General features: G+C 40.9%; 1 protein-coding gene across 1 annotated transcript in view; it reads right to left on the bottom strand.

Annotated features, from left to right (window-relative positions):
• Window positions 1-1,417: 1,417 nt before the first annotated feature.
• VEGFD (vascular endothelial growth factor D) overlaps window positions 1,418-16,139 on the bottom strand; it is a 32,302-nt gene continuing 17,580 nt past the window's right edge. The window contains exons 4-9 of the mRNA XM_015645331.3: window positions 14,192-14,402; window positions 10,063-10,253; window positions 7,542-7,690; window positions 6,170-6,267; window positions 3,551-3,746; window positions 1,418-2,084 (exon numbers count right to left, since the gene is read on the bottom strand). Of these exons, the coding sequence (XP_015500817.1) occupies window positions 1,958-2,084; window positions 3,551-3,746; window positions 6,170-6,267; window positions 7,542-7,690; window positions 10,063-10,253; window positions 14,192-14,402 (972 nt within the window). The 3' untranslated portion in view covers window positions 1,418-1,957. The remainder of the gene's footprint in view (window positions 2,085-3,550; window positions 3,747-6,169; window positions 6,268-7,541; window positions 7,691-10,062; window positions 10,254-14,191; window positions 14,403-16,139) is intronic.

Raw genomic sequence — 16,139 nt, 5'->3', positions numbered from 1 at the left:
TTCCCACAGAATTTAGCTTTACAAATACTTTTGTGTGGTTTTGCATAAAGGTGTATTTTCACTCTATATACCTCTGTTAAGTGTCAGGTTTGCCTTTGCAGCTCCCTGGCTTTCTGAGGAGCATGTACAGGTGTAGCTTATTGGAAACACAGCCATTTGGGCAGAGTGCCCCCAGATGAGACAGAGGAGAAGTGATGGGGAAGTTCACTCCCTTTAAGGACCCCTGTGCAGCTCGGGGACCTCACCACCACACAGGTGTTTGAACTTAGAGCCTCTTCGAGGATTGGGGGAGATGTGTGTGCTTGTGCTGCCAGGCTGCTTCACCTGCTGTTGTACAGGGATCGCCTTCCCCTTGCTGTCCATGCAGAGTCCAGGCTGTGGCTGTCCTTTGGGCTGGAGGAGCAGCCACAGGCAGGAGCCCAGGGATATCAGAGCAGGAGATAACCCTGCTGCAGGGGCTCCAGCCAGGCTGCTCACAGCCCAGACTCTGCTGCTCCAGCAGAGGATCCCAGGCCAGCTCACAGAACAGGTACCACTAACAGCCTGCAGGTATGTTTGCACAGACCTAGGTCCCAGCTGGCTTAGGAAACACTCACAACACTCAGGATCAAATCCTAAATGCCTTACTGAGACTCGAGGCATGTTAAATTGTTTGGTGCTTTGTCCAGACATTCAATCAATCTTATGGGATTTGGCTCTAATTTTATTATAAAGCAATCTATTTTTCCTATATGAATAAAAAAACCCCAAACTTAGTTGCACATCAGAAATCCATTTTCTGTTCCCTGTGTTGTGTCAAGTATTCCATCTCTGTAGCATTTGTTTCATATACTCTGTTCCCTTTGTTCACAGTGCAGTGTAGAATTGGAGGATTCAGCAACTCGAAAAAAATTATACAGATGTCAAGAATATCACTTCCAGTTCAGGATTATTGCTCATAATATTTTGTCTGGATTAGCTCACACCGGACTTCAGTGGCTCAGAAAATAATACTGCCCTTTTACCTGATCTGGTTAAAGCACTCTTACTCAGGCCTCACACTGGGGAGAAGAATTTCAGTGCAAAGGAGATATTTTCATTGCATGGTAGGCTGAAAGGAAAACCATCTTCTAGTGAACAGTGCTTTTCCAAAAAATCACTGAAGAGTTAGTACTAGTGTGGTGTTATCCCCTTAGGAAGATTAACACACTACACCAGGAACAAATAAATAAATCATACATGCTGTCAGGCAGACATGGGAAAAAATGCTTCACTTTTCCTGAAACTATTGGGTCAAGTGACCTTGTTTCAACCTGGGTTTGGGCAGAAGCCAGGCCCTGTGGAACAAACGTAAGAAAACTGTATTTGAAATGGCTTTGGGGTTTTCCTTATTTTCTTTTTGTTGGGCAGAGTTTTAAAATAACAGAGAAAAATCAAATCCACTCGAATAACTGATGTATTTATTTTCTTATATACACTTAAATATGGCACATCTGACAGTAGTTGTACAATAAACACAAAATTATAATCAAAGCTGGACAGTAGATCAAATAACTCAGTGCTGAACCTATTAGAAGCCAAATCCTGTACACTGAATTTCTGAAGAAAGTTTTACCCAGGAGCTGCATTAGCTAAGGATTCAGAGGCTAAGATTATCAAGTCTCAATTTCTGAATGACTGGCTGGACACTGTGACTCTATTTCCAATACACAGTTTCATCTTCCATAATGTAAGCTTGAACTGGTACTTGCCAATCTTTCTTCCATGCAGCCAGAAATTCATCAGCTGTTGTTACCTCTTGGAGAACAATTACCAGTGTCCCAGAGGATTCACTTGCAGTTAGTGATTAATAAATAAATGCAGACTGGATTAATTCTTCTGCTATTAATGTGGAAGATGTTCATGTTTACTATTGTTTGAAAGTCAGTGACAGCTACTTTGCAAAGCAGTGGATTTTCAAAGAGTAGGGGAAGCTCAGTCAAGGAGTTTCTCTGCTTTGGGACCCATGAGTACCTTTCTTCTCCTTTGGACAACGACAATGCCTGGAACACACTGGTTTGGCAGTTGGGCATGTTCTGGGTTGGGAGGGACATCTGTCTTCACAACTGTTTGATAAAGAAAGAATGCAAAAGAGAAAAGCATTTTAATATGAAAATTCTTCACTGTCATATTCCTCAACTTTTTCATCATTGAACACTGCAATGCTCCCTACACATCATTTGGGAAAGTGTTGATGTCTTACAACACAGGGAGACAGGAATTTTCTGCCTCAAAATTTTTGTCTACAGCAACATGTCTTGCAGTGGTCCATTTGTTCTGATTCACGACTTAAGTGATGCTTTCCTTTCTTGACACCAGGAAAGTTCTGAAGGTCAGCACTGGATAGTGCTGCCCTTGGATTCTGCAAAGTAGCTTATCTCACTTCATGATTCAGCTTTGCTTCTCCAGAAATACTGCACATAGAAGTCTGGCATTAAGGTCCTGTGTCCAGATTACAGGAATTTCTAGAAGCCAAATTCATATAAACAAATTGTTACATTGCTCCCCTCCCACCTGTCTGAAACATATAAATAACCAATTTTTTCCTCCTCATTTTTAGCTCTGCTGATTGTTTTAGCTGTTTTTATACTTGACAATTATTTTGTGTTTGTCCTTGTTTCCAAAGCTGAACCTGAAGATGCAAAGGGTAATTCTCCCACAGCATCTTCCCTGTCAATGAACCTGTGAAGCCACTGAGAGTGGACCCTGTGGGTGACCACTCAGTGAGCTACAGCTCTGCCAAGGCACCCAGGGAAACTGGATGCTCACTACCCTTATATAAACTTTGAAACTAAGCTACTTCATGCTCCTGGGTCTCTACATGGAACCAGAGCTTTCTGAAAAATTAAAAAAATTAACTAATCCATTAAAACAGGTGTTTTAAGACAGCATTTTCTACCTTGGATTTGACACAGAAACTTCAAAACTAATAATACAGATTAGGGAAATTCATGGAGTACTAGCCCCAGAACAATTTTCCTGCTTCTCAGTGGAGTCAGAGCTGGTTGAGTAGATTTATATGTGTAAAAAATTGCATTAGGTTTAGAAAATTACTTGCTCTGAGGACAAACTGGATATGGAATGTGCTGTGTGTTCTGTGTGCAAATTTAGGGAGCCTTTGTCCCTAACCATCCATGAGATTGCCTTCAGCTGGCGCAGAGAACAGCTGTCACAGGATGGGTTCTGCCTACCTACAAGACTTGGTATCTCATTGCAAAAACTAATATCAGTTGTAGTACAGTTTTAGTCATTATTCCCTAAAGATTAGCAAGAAAAACAAGTAAGTGGTAAGTATTGACAGTTGAATAGCAGCCTTGCACAGATTTCTTAAGAATACAAATAAAGCTTAAGTTCCTTTTTTTATACGGTAAGTATTGTAAATACAATCTCCACCATCATCATTATTACTATTATTATTATCATCATCATCATCTTCCCAACTTTAGCAAGGTATTTTATCCCAGCCAATTAAGCACTTGCAACTCTAATTCATCTCTTGCAGTGTAGACACTGAATGGCAAGGATCACTTACCTGCAGGTTTCAGCATGAAATATCTTGTGTTTTAGAGCACAGCTCTCCTGGCTCTCCCTACACAAATAGCAGCTGCAGTTCTCTTTACTTTGAAAGAAATCTGTGGGACACTTATGTCTACAGATGCATTCACAATTTTCTTCATCAAATTCCATATGTTGTCCACACATAGCCAGCTCAGCAAGAGGAGGGAGTCCTGCAACAGCACATACATCTTTTAGCACTAAGCTTTACATAACTAAATCCTGCTTTTGAAGAGACTATGTTCTCTATTCATTAGGACTCACACATGTACTTTCTGATAGATTCCAGATTTCGCAATTTCTGTCACAACTTTCTGTGCAGCAACAGACTCGAGAGGATTGAGCTGATTATTTCACTTTATTCTAATACTGCTATTTTTTATGGGTTGAACTTAGCACAAAAAAAAAAAAAATGGGGGATGTATACTGCTAGAGTCTAATGTTATGTTTTGGAATGCATAAATATTTACTGGACAGCAAGTTTCAAGAAGATAATCTCAAAAGGGATTTAGTCTATACCCATGACAAAAAGGCACATCCATGCAAGCTACCACACCCACCATGTGTGCTTCACTACACAGTCACTGCAGAAATTTTTAAGGACTAATGCTATGTCTACTAGGGGGCAAGCTGGCCTAGCACTTCAACAAGGAGCACATTCATATTTGTCAAAGATGAAAGAAAATACTTTGTTTCAGAAAAAAAGCCAAAACAGCCAAGGGAACTCACTGTCTAATATCTTCCCTGAAAATGCACATCTGGAACACAATATGCAGCTAATCCTAGCAAAAAGGGAACACATTTTGTGAAAGCTTTATTAAAATGCAAGCAGCACATCCCCGGTTAAAGGTCATGGCATATAAGGTGTCATCGGGAAGGTAATTTCCTGTAGCTTTACAATTAGCTCTTGGATATAACCTATGGAATGTGAAATGTAACCTGCACCTCTGCCATCTGATCCCTGATCTCAGGGGTCAGAAAAGGCTCGCACATTACTTGAAAGAAATTTTCATTATTATTTACTCAATGCTGAAAAACCAATATCTCAACAGAATGAAATCTAAAGCCTATTGAAAGAGAGGAGGGAGTCTGCCCAAAATTCTTGGAAGACAAACCCTTTCCTTGAGGTGATAAAGCTTGGCATGCATGAAGTGGTGTAGAGTGTTTCTATCTCACTTTGCTCCAACCTCAAAGACAGATTTTAAGTTATTTTGTCCCAGCCACTTGCCAAACACAATGTACATCAGAGAATGATATCTTTTCTGAGGAAGTATTGAGTCTATGTCAACAAAGGCTATAATTCAACAAGCCACAGATTTTAATGCTCCAAGCTGTCTTTACTTAAGACTCTGAGTTAAGAGGGCTCTGGCTATTCTCAGTATTGGACTTGCATTTGGACTCAGTCTGAAATACAGAGTACTAATTCCTTCTGGACTGAAAAGTCTAACTTGTGTTTGACTCCCTAACCTGATGGTCAGAGGATCTTATCCAGAGTGAGAAACAATACAACAGAAACCACTATGCAAATTATTTCTTGCTTATTAGCATTAGGAGATTGTAATCAGTAGACCAGTTTATGAGGTTATTTAGCTTTATTTTAATTTGCTACTCTAGGAATTGCTTGCCAGATTGATTTATTTTTGCCTTGAATGGTTTATTCTTTCTCTTGATGAATGTAGCTTAAAGCAAAAAGGCAAGATTTCATTCTCTCTGTTTCCTCTAGTGCTATGACCATGTTATTTTGACCAATACAATTTACAGAGGAAAAAAAAAAAAATCTTACACAGGACTTGGAGAAAATATAATTTCTCTTAATATTTATTGCTATTAATTATGTTCAGACTTACACAGTTACCACCCAGAATATTTCCTGCAATTTTCTTTGACAAAAAAAAATTTTACAGGAGAAGCAGAGGAAGAAAGGCAGTTACTATTCTTCTACAAATTTTATCCTTTTCCATTTCCTTCCACAGACCTGAAGAAATATACATACATACTCCTGAGTATGTAAGGTCTATCAGTTTAAAATATTTCTAAATAACTTAAGATTATCGTTAAAATACTCAAATATTTTGAAAGGTTATATAATTTTTTTCACTGATTACAGTTAATGTACAGGACTAGTTTTGTCTATCTTATTCTTTATTAATTCTTTTCTTAAGAAGTAAAATAAAAAAAATAAAAATTAGTACCCATGTAATGTATTCTAGGGAATTTTTTTTTCTAGAGTTAAGAAGTTTCCCTAATGCCCATCATACAGTTTAAGGCACATGTGAAGTAAAAATTTGTACAGGGTGCCTACTTCACAAAATCTTATAAGTACTTTCCCATGTCTAGTCAGGTTGCTAATACAGAGACAGTAAAAAATCATGAGATGAGGGGAAGCACATATGTGTGTTTGTTTTCACGTGAGTTTCCACACCATAATCCAAGTCTGTCTAGGGATGTGGAATAAAAGCTTTGACTCTATCAATGAAAAAAATAAAGGCAAGAAGAGGACCAGAATGAGAGACAAAGAGCTTGGAGATGGTACACAAAAGTGTCTCTTTGTCATTCCATTCTTACAAAAAGTGTCCCTTTGTCATTCCATCCTTACCTTCTCGTCTGTTGGAGTGCTGTGTGTCTATAACACATTCACATTTGTCACTATCCCAGATCCATCCATTATGGCAAAATTTGTTGGTAAAGGGGCATCTAGATGAGAAAGAAATTGAGATAAGAAAAAAAAAATAATTAGGGGCATCAGGGTAGCCATATGGCAAAATGAGCTGCTGGTGTGCTGGGTCTGCTGTGTGTACCTGGCACCTATGTGCACTAAAGCTGCAGGCAGAAAGAATAGGGTCTGGGTGGCTCTGCTGATAGGGAAGAGCTCTCTGGCTCCCAGCGACACAGGAAACAAGTTCAGCACCTATTTCAGATTACAGCCTTAGGAAAAAACTACAGTTTTGCACCTCTACTTTTCCATAAAACAGCTTTACCCTGGGTGGGGCTGTCTTTGTCCTGCAGTATTCATGCTGTGTAACTTTACTCAATTTTGTCTTGCTGCCAGAAGATTCAGTTCCAGTTGAATTTGCCCATGCTCACAGATGCACGGGGGACTATTTCAGTGTCAGAGGGACAGATTGACTTTCAGGCCCTTTGCTCCAGGAGGGAAACTCACAAACTGAAAAGAGACTGAGGTTCTTCTGTATTTGTCAAGAACGAGGATTCGGAGTGGCCAGCAGGCTGAGGGAGGGCTGGAGTGGCTTTGCTGAAATGACACCTCTCCCCAGCCCAATGCCCAGCTGAGGGGCAGTGGTGGAGACAAGCTGAATGCAGGGCTTGATAGAGACTTTGGAGCTGACTTCCAGTGAGTTACTCAAGCCATTTGAGTTTCTAGAGTCTTTTTTTTAATTTATCACCAGGAGTACTAGTATTTTGTGCCAAATTTTTTGAGTGAGATGTGAGGTCACTTTTCTTCTGTCCATGAGTCTGAGCAAACCAAGACTGGATCAAAAAACTGTAAAGCCAAGATTCACATCAATTCTGACTCAATGTGCCATAAAGTATGGCAGAGGGCTTGAGCTTGAGCACAGAACTTGGTGTGCTCAATAATAATAATGAACTTGGTGTGCTTGTGGTGTGGGTAAATAATGCACAGAGTGCTGTGTCAGGCTGGCAATGTCTATGCACACATTCCCAAATAGCTCCAGTGGACCATAGTGCCAATATGAGCACCTTGAGTCCCTGCTCAAGAGCCTAAATATCTTAATGACTTCAGATGCTGCAGAACTGGCCTTTAGTTTGTTGGTCTCTGATGACCATTCCCTTAAAATTCCCATGGTTTGGATGAACTTTCTAACCCTGATTCTAACCAAGTTATTCAGAAAAAGTGGTGGGTTAACAGAAAGAGAATGGACCATTATAACATGCAAATCAGGACAAAACAATTTCAACATGTGTAGAAGTTTGCAAACAAGGGAACTTACCCATCTTCTTCTGGGTACTGGACAGATCTTCGTATGATGGTGTACTGGTGGCGCTGGGTATTTGATGTACACTTACAGGCTGTGTGATTGGCAATTTTAATGGGCACAGGCTCGGGAACACTTGTCAAGGGAACCGAGATCTCAAAGAGCTAGGTAGGACAAATAACATTTATTTTTCAGTTTCCATTCTACAGTTAATAATTAATTATTAATAGTTATTAATTGAATAGTAATTAATAATTACAATTTAAAATAAAAATCTGACATGCTTTTCCACCATTTTTCCTACCCTTTCTCTTATCTAGAGATAGTTACCATAAATATAAATGAGCAGAAGTGCACTGAGGATTTTGAAGAATAAGCAATGCCCACCAAGGTAGGAACTTGCCAAAATGGGCATTCAAGTGCTGTATTGCAGCTATTAAACAGCCAAGACTACTCAAAATTATTTGCAAGCAAACACAAAAACCTCTTTTGGATGGTAGGGCCAAATGGTGGGAGAGGTAGATTTTGAGAACTTTTTTCTTGGTGGTGCCATCAGTTGAGTTTCTACCACTTACAGAGACAGCCACTTAGCTGTCCTTGGGTATAATCACAGTATGCATCTCTAGGGACCTAGCTTAAGCCCCACAGCCTCCTCAGAAAGGGGAAAAACCAGGAGTAAATAGAGAAAGGTTCATTCTGCTCCAGCTGGGTTTCTGCAGGGAATCAATCATCCTGGAAATGTCTCTCTGTTGACTATAGGAGGAGCTTAAGGAACAGAGCAGCTGCTTTCAGTGCATCCAAATTGTTAAGAGTGATCTTTGAGTAGGCCTGTGGGGGCTCTGGTTCCTTGGGCAGTTGTGTGCAGGAGCTTCCTTCCCATGGAAACCAAAGCACTGGGCACACCTTGGTGTGCCAGCACGTCTTGGCTTAAAGCTACATCCACCTGCAGGGACTGAGTATTTCTAAACAGACTGCTTAGGCATTAAAACATACGTGTTGCAGTGTCCAACTGTAGGTGGCATCAATATCCTCCAGCCAATATTTTATATCAAGGGAAAAAATCCTCTCACTAATATGGGAATATGGGAATAATTCCATTAGATGAATAAATCTGGACTGATGGTGGTGTATCCAGAAATGGAACTTAGCTGGAGACTTTTGAGGGAATGCTTATTTTGAGGGATGCTAAAGGAATGTTACACTCTGCAAGACTTCAGGTTTTCAACAAACTTATGAACTGCTGCTCAAAAAAACACATAAATAAATAAATACTTCTTAGCCTGACCTAGCTCCCTGAGCTGATGAGATGTCTTTTGTGTGTGGCCAACAGCTCATAACAGCTTTCTCCTTCTGGTATGGAATGAAAGCAATTAATGAGCATTGACGCAAGGACAGGCCCTGATTTATTTTACTCCAGCTATATTCCAGGACAACCAGACACAGTGGAATTACATTCCAGCAAACATAAAATAAATACAGAAGTAAATTGACCTGTTTCCCACAAGGGCTTCAATTTTCTTTTTGAAACAACTGCTCTTGATCTTTATTACGATTTAAAGAAAAGCCTTTCTCATAAGTAGAATTTCATTTGTTACGCCAAGTGAAACAGGAATGCACAAGATGAAGGTTTCTCAAAGAGGACCAGTCTCCTGTGCTTCTTCTGTGTGTATGAATCACAGAATCATAGAAAGGCTTGTTTGGAAGGGACCTTAAAGATCAGTTCCAACCCCTTACCCCCTCCCATGGGCAGCAGAGCCACCCACTAGACCAGATTGCTGTTGAACAATGGTTGGTTTCATCCACAGAATGGATTCAAAGTACTAAACTTGGACCTCAGCTCAGTCATCCACTTGAGCAAGATATCTCTGTACATAGCCTCTAGTGGGAAAGAAGCTGTCTGGCCACTCTATGCTCAATTTTTGGGACTGGTCACTGAAACTTGGGTATCATCTGTTGTGCCTATTTAGTAATTGACTACTGGTTTATGCCTTCCTTTCCCTAAGAGGTTTGTGATTTGGGACATTCAGATCCTGAGGCATGCTAATTAAGAGCATCTGGTCTCTCCTGGTGAATATGTCTCCTTTTTTGGGTTGCAAAATTACACATCCACAGTTATTAGCCAGCCTTCTTGCACTGATGATAATGTTGAAATGAAGTGGCCCACCACACCAAAATTTCCTGAGGCTAAACCTTGGATACAGAGGATTCCTAGAAGACAACACTCTCAAGGGGTCCCCAGTCCAAGTAACAATGTATTAAAGAAGGATGGAACTTCTGGTCATCATGAGCCACTTTATCAGGGCGTGATTTTCCATCTCTACACGCATATAAATAACTTCTAATAATGCAACATGAATGTAAAATGCTATGCCACCCTCCTGCATTCACTCCACATGGATAAAAAATTAATTTTTCTGTTTGTTGTGATAGTACAGACAGATCTTCCATAACAGGATCTCAGAAACCAAACATCCTCCTTCCCCTCCCTTTTTGGTGAGCCAGGGTAAAAAGAAAACAGATGAATAGCCTCATTTACCGTTTTTGACACGTAAGTTGTACTTGTATTCATGCAGCTGAGACTCTCCTCGTTGCAGCAGCCTCCACATCTGAACACATTCACACAGGGAGGCTTGAAAAATTTATTGGTTGTTGTACCTAGCTCTTTGGCAACTTCCACACAGGTTTCCCTTGGCACACACTGAGTCTTTTGCCATTCTTCATCTATGACTGGAGAAAACACCATTTTTATGAACAATCATGGCAAAGCTGAACCTCTTGATTAGCGAAGCAGAAGCATTATATAAATAAAAATGAAGCTCTGGCAGGACATTTGCACTTACTTGGATCAATTTACACTTATTTGGATCAATCTAAGGACCAGAGGGAGTTCTGAGTGCAAAATTATCCCAGTAACTTACACCAGCTGCACTGGCAGAAAGGTTTTTGCATTTATCTGCCTTTAGCTTTCAATGCAAATGACCAAAATCTCTGTTAATTCCAGCAGATCAGGTTCAGCTGCATTGATTTCCCCTAGCTGAGAGCCCCCAGCTCCAGGGTCTGTCTGACAAAGCTGTGACAAAGCTGCCCCACATCCCGTTCCCCTTTTCCTTCCTTATTGTCATTTTATCCTCTCTCTGAGTGTACCCCACCACAGACTCAGCAGAGCCTGGGCCTTAGTGCAGAAGCACATTAATGATTACCAGATTCTGGTCAGAGGGTATGAGTACTCCTGGTGGATGTCAGCCAGAGAGCACTGTTTCCAAAATGCCCAGTGAAATCCAAGATAAACAGTCTCACACCTCAGTACCATCAGGGGGTTCAAGGCTGAATAACAGGGATATGAATTCAAGCATGAGTTCAAGCCTATTCAAAACATCGTGGCATCTTTCAAATTCTGAATTGCTGTAGACTGGTAGACTAGGCTTGACTGATTTGTCAAATTCTGACTGTGAGGAGGAACAAAGCATTAACTTCCTGAACCAGACAGAGAAAACAGTGACATTTACATAATTTACATAATACAGTCTTGAGTTTTGTTAAGAGGTGGATCTCCTTTTTTTGCCTTTTCCTTACTTGATTCAAGTTATGGAATTGCTCATAAGTCATCAATGCTTATGCTTTAAGTTCTTCTTAAAATGATGAGAAACATTTTTCCTCTTTACCCTCTACATCTGGATTGTGAAAGCTGAAAAAGCTGAAAAGCAACTTTTATACTGTTAAAAAAATGCTTTCTATTCCAGTGCAGTCCACCTCCCTACCAGTGTACACTGAAGGTCTACATTTACACTGAAGGTCTGAGAAAAAAGAAATTCTGGAATACTTTTAACCTACATACTATACCTTGTCTCCAGATGAAGATCTGGTTTTCTCATTCCTGACTTTCCTTTTGTTATTTTAAACTTTTTTTTTCAACTGACTTTGTATATTTAAATAATTTTGTTTATTCCTGAAAAGTCCTTTGACGGGGTTGATTTGCTGCATTTTTCAGCCATGCAAAGAGTATAGCAAATAAGCTTGATTTCTGAATTGTGAAGAAGAGGCATAAATTAAGATAAGAATAATCATTAACATTAATATAATTTTCTAGAGTAATTTTAGTTCTATCAAAACAGCAATCTAATCCTAACATCAAAATAGAAAATGAAGTGTTTGCCAAACTCATTAAGGTATGTGCCTGGAATCACTTCAGATGTCACTTCAATGAGCATAAGCAGCGATGACCTTTCCAGCTACACTCATCCTCACTTTATTAACCACTTCTTTAGCAGAAGGGCTGTTACAGGAGCTGGCTGCCAAGAAAGTGGGTGTCACGTCTTGTTCAGAAGCCCCGTGGTCACCTTGGTCATTTCTGTGACCAAGCACAGAGCAGTTTCTGAGAAATTTGTCTGTGATACAGTCTCCAGCTTGAAAGTGCTGCAGTCCTCAGTGACTGAGCAGCTCAGGGGAGACTGTGGTTAGATGAAGTGACACAAACTTTCAGTGAATCCATTGTTAAAGCTCTGGAAAGGAGGAACAAAGTCCTGAATTTTGCCTGTTGGAGTTTAGAGTGCTGTGAAAGATACTCTAGTGAAACAATGAGTCTTGACCCAGCCCACTCATCAAAATATTTTATTAAAACAAAACAGATGCCCTTGACAGAAAGGTCACTACTTAATGACTGGAAAGGGTGTGGGAAAGAAATACATGTTTATGGGCTTGTGTTTTTTTAAAAGGAGCTGTAGTACCTTGAACATATTTACATATTAGAACAAAGTACTTTCTGTCCTGGGATAATTCCACTTTGAATGGAAGAATGGAGAAGATAGCCCAACGAGTTTTTTTAGCTTGAATTTCAGCAACTTGACTTTTACTGAGAAATCTGACAACTCTGTGTCTAAAGTAAGACTTTCAAAGGGTGAATAGGAAGCAACCTAATAGCTGTTCCAAGCAGAAAGCTGTGTCTATATGACCATTGTAAAATAGAAGCACAGAACAGTTTAGTTTGGAAGGGACCTCAGAGATCACCTAATTCCAACCGCTCTGCTGTGGGCAGTAACACCTTCCTCTAGACCAGGATGTTTAGGATTCAATCCAGCCAGGCCTTGAACACTTCCAGAGAGGGGTCATCCACAGCTTCTCTGGGCAACTTGTTCTAGTGTCTTCCTAATATCTAATCTAAACTTACCCTCTTTTAGCTTCACTACATGCCTTTGGGAAAAGTCCCTCTCCAGCTCTCTTGCAGCTCCCTCCTAGGTACTGGAAGGCTGCAATAAGATCTCAATGGAGCCTTCTGTTCTCCAGGCTGAACAGCCCCAGCTCTCTCAGCCTGACTTCATAGGAGAGGTGCTCCAGCCCTGTGACCATCTCAAATTAGTCACAGCGTACTAAATGGCACAGTGACCTTGTTATCTGAACATTATCTACATTATAATATTGAGTTACATTATTCTGCCATTGAAAAATGTGCATTTGAATGTTTCCTGCCTCAGTAATATTTAATAACATACCCTATTGTCATGCTGTTTTGACAAAAGGAATATTTTAATTTTGCAGAAATGGTGGTGTTCAGTAAATGAGCAGCAGTGAATAGAGGATTACAGCACTTGACTCTGGGTACTCCTAATAACTCTAAGCATTTTTAATGTTTCTGAGTAGAATTATAAGGGTATGTAAATAAAATGTTTACCACTATTAAAAGCTATCTTAATTGTTCCTTGTGTGTGTACTTGTTTTAACTTATTTTTTGTACCAAATTTCTGTCAAAAGTGTAAAGCCATGCCTGCGATATGAAAACCCTCCTCAGACAGGCACTTGTATGCACATTCTGTGTTGTGGCTCAGAGAAGCAATTTAAGGCCTTTGCTCAGATATAATTTAGCTTAGTAATGGTGTGAGAATGTGGCTGGGATTGTTGTAAAAGTGGTATTGGAAGAGGATCAGCAATATCTGATTTCCCAAAAGGAAAGTGATACGATAACATCACATCAGGATAAAGACAACAAAGAGATTATCTCAACCTGTCCTTCTTTAGTCTACAGTTTAGCTTTGCTGTAGGATGTTCATCTTCTGGATCAAAATATAGCAACTGATCCTTTGTTTTACATCCATGAATATGTAATGCCTCTTGAGCATCACAGCCGCAAGGAACAATATTCATACTTGCTCCAGATGGAGGGAGTAGGTTGTGATTCTCCACTTTTAGTTGCTGGTTGGTTGCCTCAAGGTCTACTGTTCTCTGTAGAAACTTCCTAACTTGAGGTTAGGACAACACCTTCTTTCTCTCAATTCCCACACAGACACTGCTGCTGGTGCAGTGCCTTGCATCAGAGCACACCTAATAAAAAAGGGATTTCTATGCCTGCAGTAAAGTTTATTCATTTGTGCCTGCAAGCAAGTTTGAGATGCAGCACAGTGCTGCTGTCCAGCTCCTCAGCCAGTCATTCTGACCTGGTTTTTGTACATTGACTTCTCTTTCTTTTGTGCACTGACAAAACCCTGGTCACAAAACAAGGAGGTGTACTCAGGCTGTTGTCTGACACTTTCTCATACAATGTCATTTTCCAGTAATGCCCTGTTGTTTCCAGTATGGGTATATTCTAGGAACCCACTTACTTCACAGTTTACCACACAAGAATCAGGGAGGAGTCTTGAAGCTGAGGCCAGACTGGGCCACAAACCTGCACCTACCTTTCAGTGTGTCGATATCATAGAAAGCAGCAGCAAATCTGGTAGAGCGATGTGAAGCGGAGCGGGAGTCTAAGTTGGCCAAGCTCTTGAGTTTTAGCCTGCATTTCCACAGCTTCCAGTCCTCAGAGTGAGTGATGTGAAGCAGCTCTTCCAGGCTGGATGCTCTCCTAATCTGCTGTTCTGACCGCTCCAATGCTGACAGAGATGTTCTCTGGAAGGAAAGGGGGGAGTCAGAAGGCCAGTTCTTTACAGCCTGCCCCCAGTGCAGCACGGGGAGCACTTGTACCAAAAGGGACATCTGAGTGTACCTGGGAAAGCAGCAGTGCACAGAGATGTCCCAGGCTTTGAGAGTTCCCAGCACCAGACTTATCTGCAGGATTTGTGCCCACATAGATTGGGAAGGGGTGATACCAACTTCTTCACCCTGTTCATCACAGCCCTCAGACCTATTTGACAAACGCAGACTTTGCTGTGTCCCTGGTCTCCAGGGAACCTGGCAGACACTGATCACATCCCTGCTGTGCCTGAGCTGGCCAGTCGTGCCAGAGTGAATCCCAGGTCACCCTACAGGTAACCTGGATCAGTTAAGCTGGTGAGCCCAGCCCATGTGCCTCTGCAACAAGCCACCTCGAGTGCCAAAACTCTGGTTCCAGCCAAGAGACATCACTGCAGGGTCAGATGATACAGCTGGAAGCTTCAATAAGTACGAGGGCCCGTCCATATGGCAGGCAAGCACATCATTCAATATGCTGCAAAGTGCAGATGCATCTGCCATCCCCCATTGTGACTCCACTTGGGTCATGCCCACGTCCAGCCCCAGAGCTGTGGCTGTGCAGCAGCATTAGCACAGTCATTGCATTTTCCACCTGTGTGATGTTCATGACCACTCTGCTTCCATAGCAGAAAACTCCCTACAGAGACCTGTACCATGAGCATGAAGTTAATATTCACTTTAAAAATAGTTGTTTAACACTTAATATTGCACAGCATCCTGTAACAATACTGCTTTCTTTGGCTGCTGCTTTCTGACATCTGTGTTTGTGCCTTTATCAAGGCACTGAGTATTTATTTCCACTGACTCACCAGATCTGCTGAAAACATTGTCTCCAACACAAGTAAGAGGTTATCTCTGTAAATGTCTGTATTGCACTGGGCTGGTGCTCTCTCAGCTGTACTCTCTGGTCCTGGTGAACTGTATTTTTTTACTTGCAAACAAAGGGCTGCAGTGACAGCTGTGATAAATAAAATTCCAGCTCTTTAAAGCAAAGCTGTAGTACAAGAGGCTGTCTATGAGGTGTGTAGCAGACAGCAGTCTGAACCAGTAGCAATTGAGTGCTCTGTAGAGGGCTGGGGCAGGGGTGAGGGAAAGGGCCACCTATAAAAGGAAGATTTTTAGATGAGATCTGAAGTCCAAGCACTGAGTGCGTCTGTTACTTGTTTTAAAGACATCTGTGGCATTTATTTTGCAACAATACAAATGTTAGCCTGTACACATGGGCCAAGTAAATTTTGGGTAATTACCTTCCACTGAGCTAAAATTCCTTAAGCAATTAACTCAGAAAAAGTTGTTTGCTCTCTTTTTATGCCCATAGAGAACATTATATTGTGCTCTAGCAAGTTGCCATATTTCATTATAGAGATGGCTGCTTCATAGGTGAATGATTTCTCATGCATTTCACATGTGGTAAAAACTGGAAACCCCATCTCAGTACTTATAGACAAATAGCTCAGAAGGAATGTGAATACTTAGCACCAGGAGCTGGATTTCTAGACAGTTTTACAAACAAGAAACCCAGAATTTTGCTGATCCAGGAAAGCTGAAATTCAGTTTGAGGTCAATGCGTCAAGACTTATTTGTTCTAATAACCACAACTTATGTTCACTCCCATTCACAAACTGTCTCCTTGGTCTTGCAAAACACGTAGGACCAGCACTGGTATGGTATTGG

This window comes from Parus major, chromosome 1 (genome assembly GCF_001522545.3).
Source record: "Parus major isolate Abel chromosome 1, Parus_major1.1, whole genome shotgun sequence".
NCBI classification, from domain to species: domain Eukaryota; kingdom Metazoa; phylum Chordata; class Aves; order Passeriformes; family Paridae; genus Parus; species Parus major.
The sequence above is the reverse complement of the archived record's forward strand: the minus strand, read 5'-3'. Positions and strand labels throughout refer to the sequence as shown.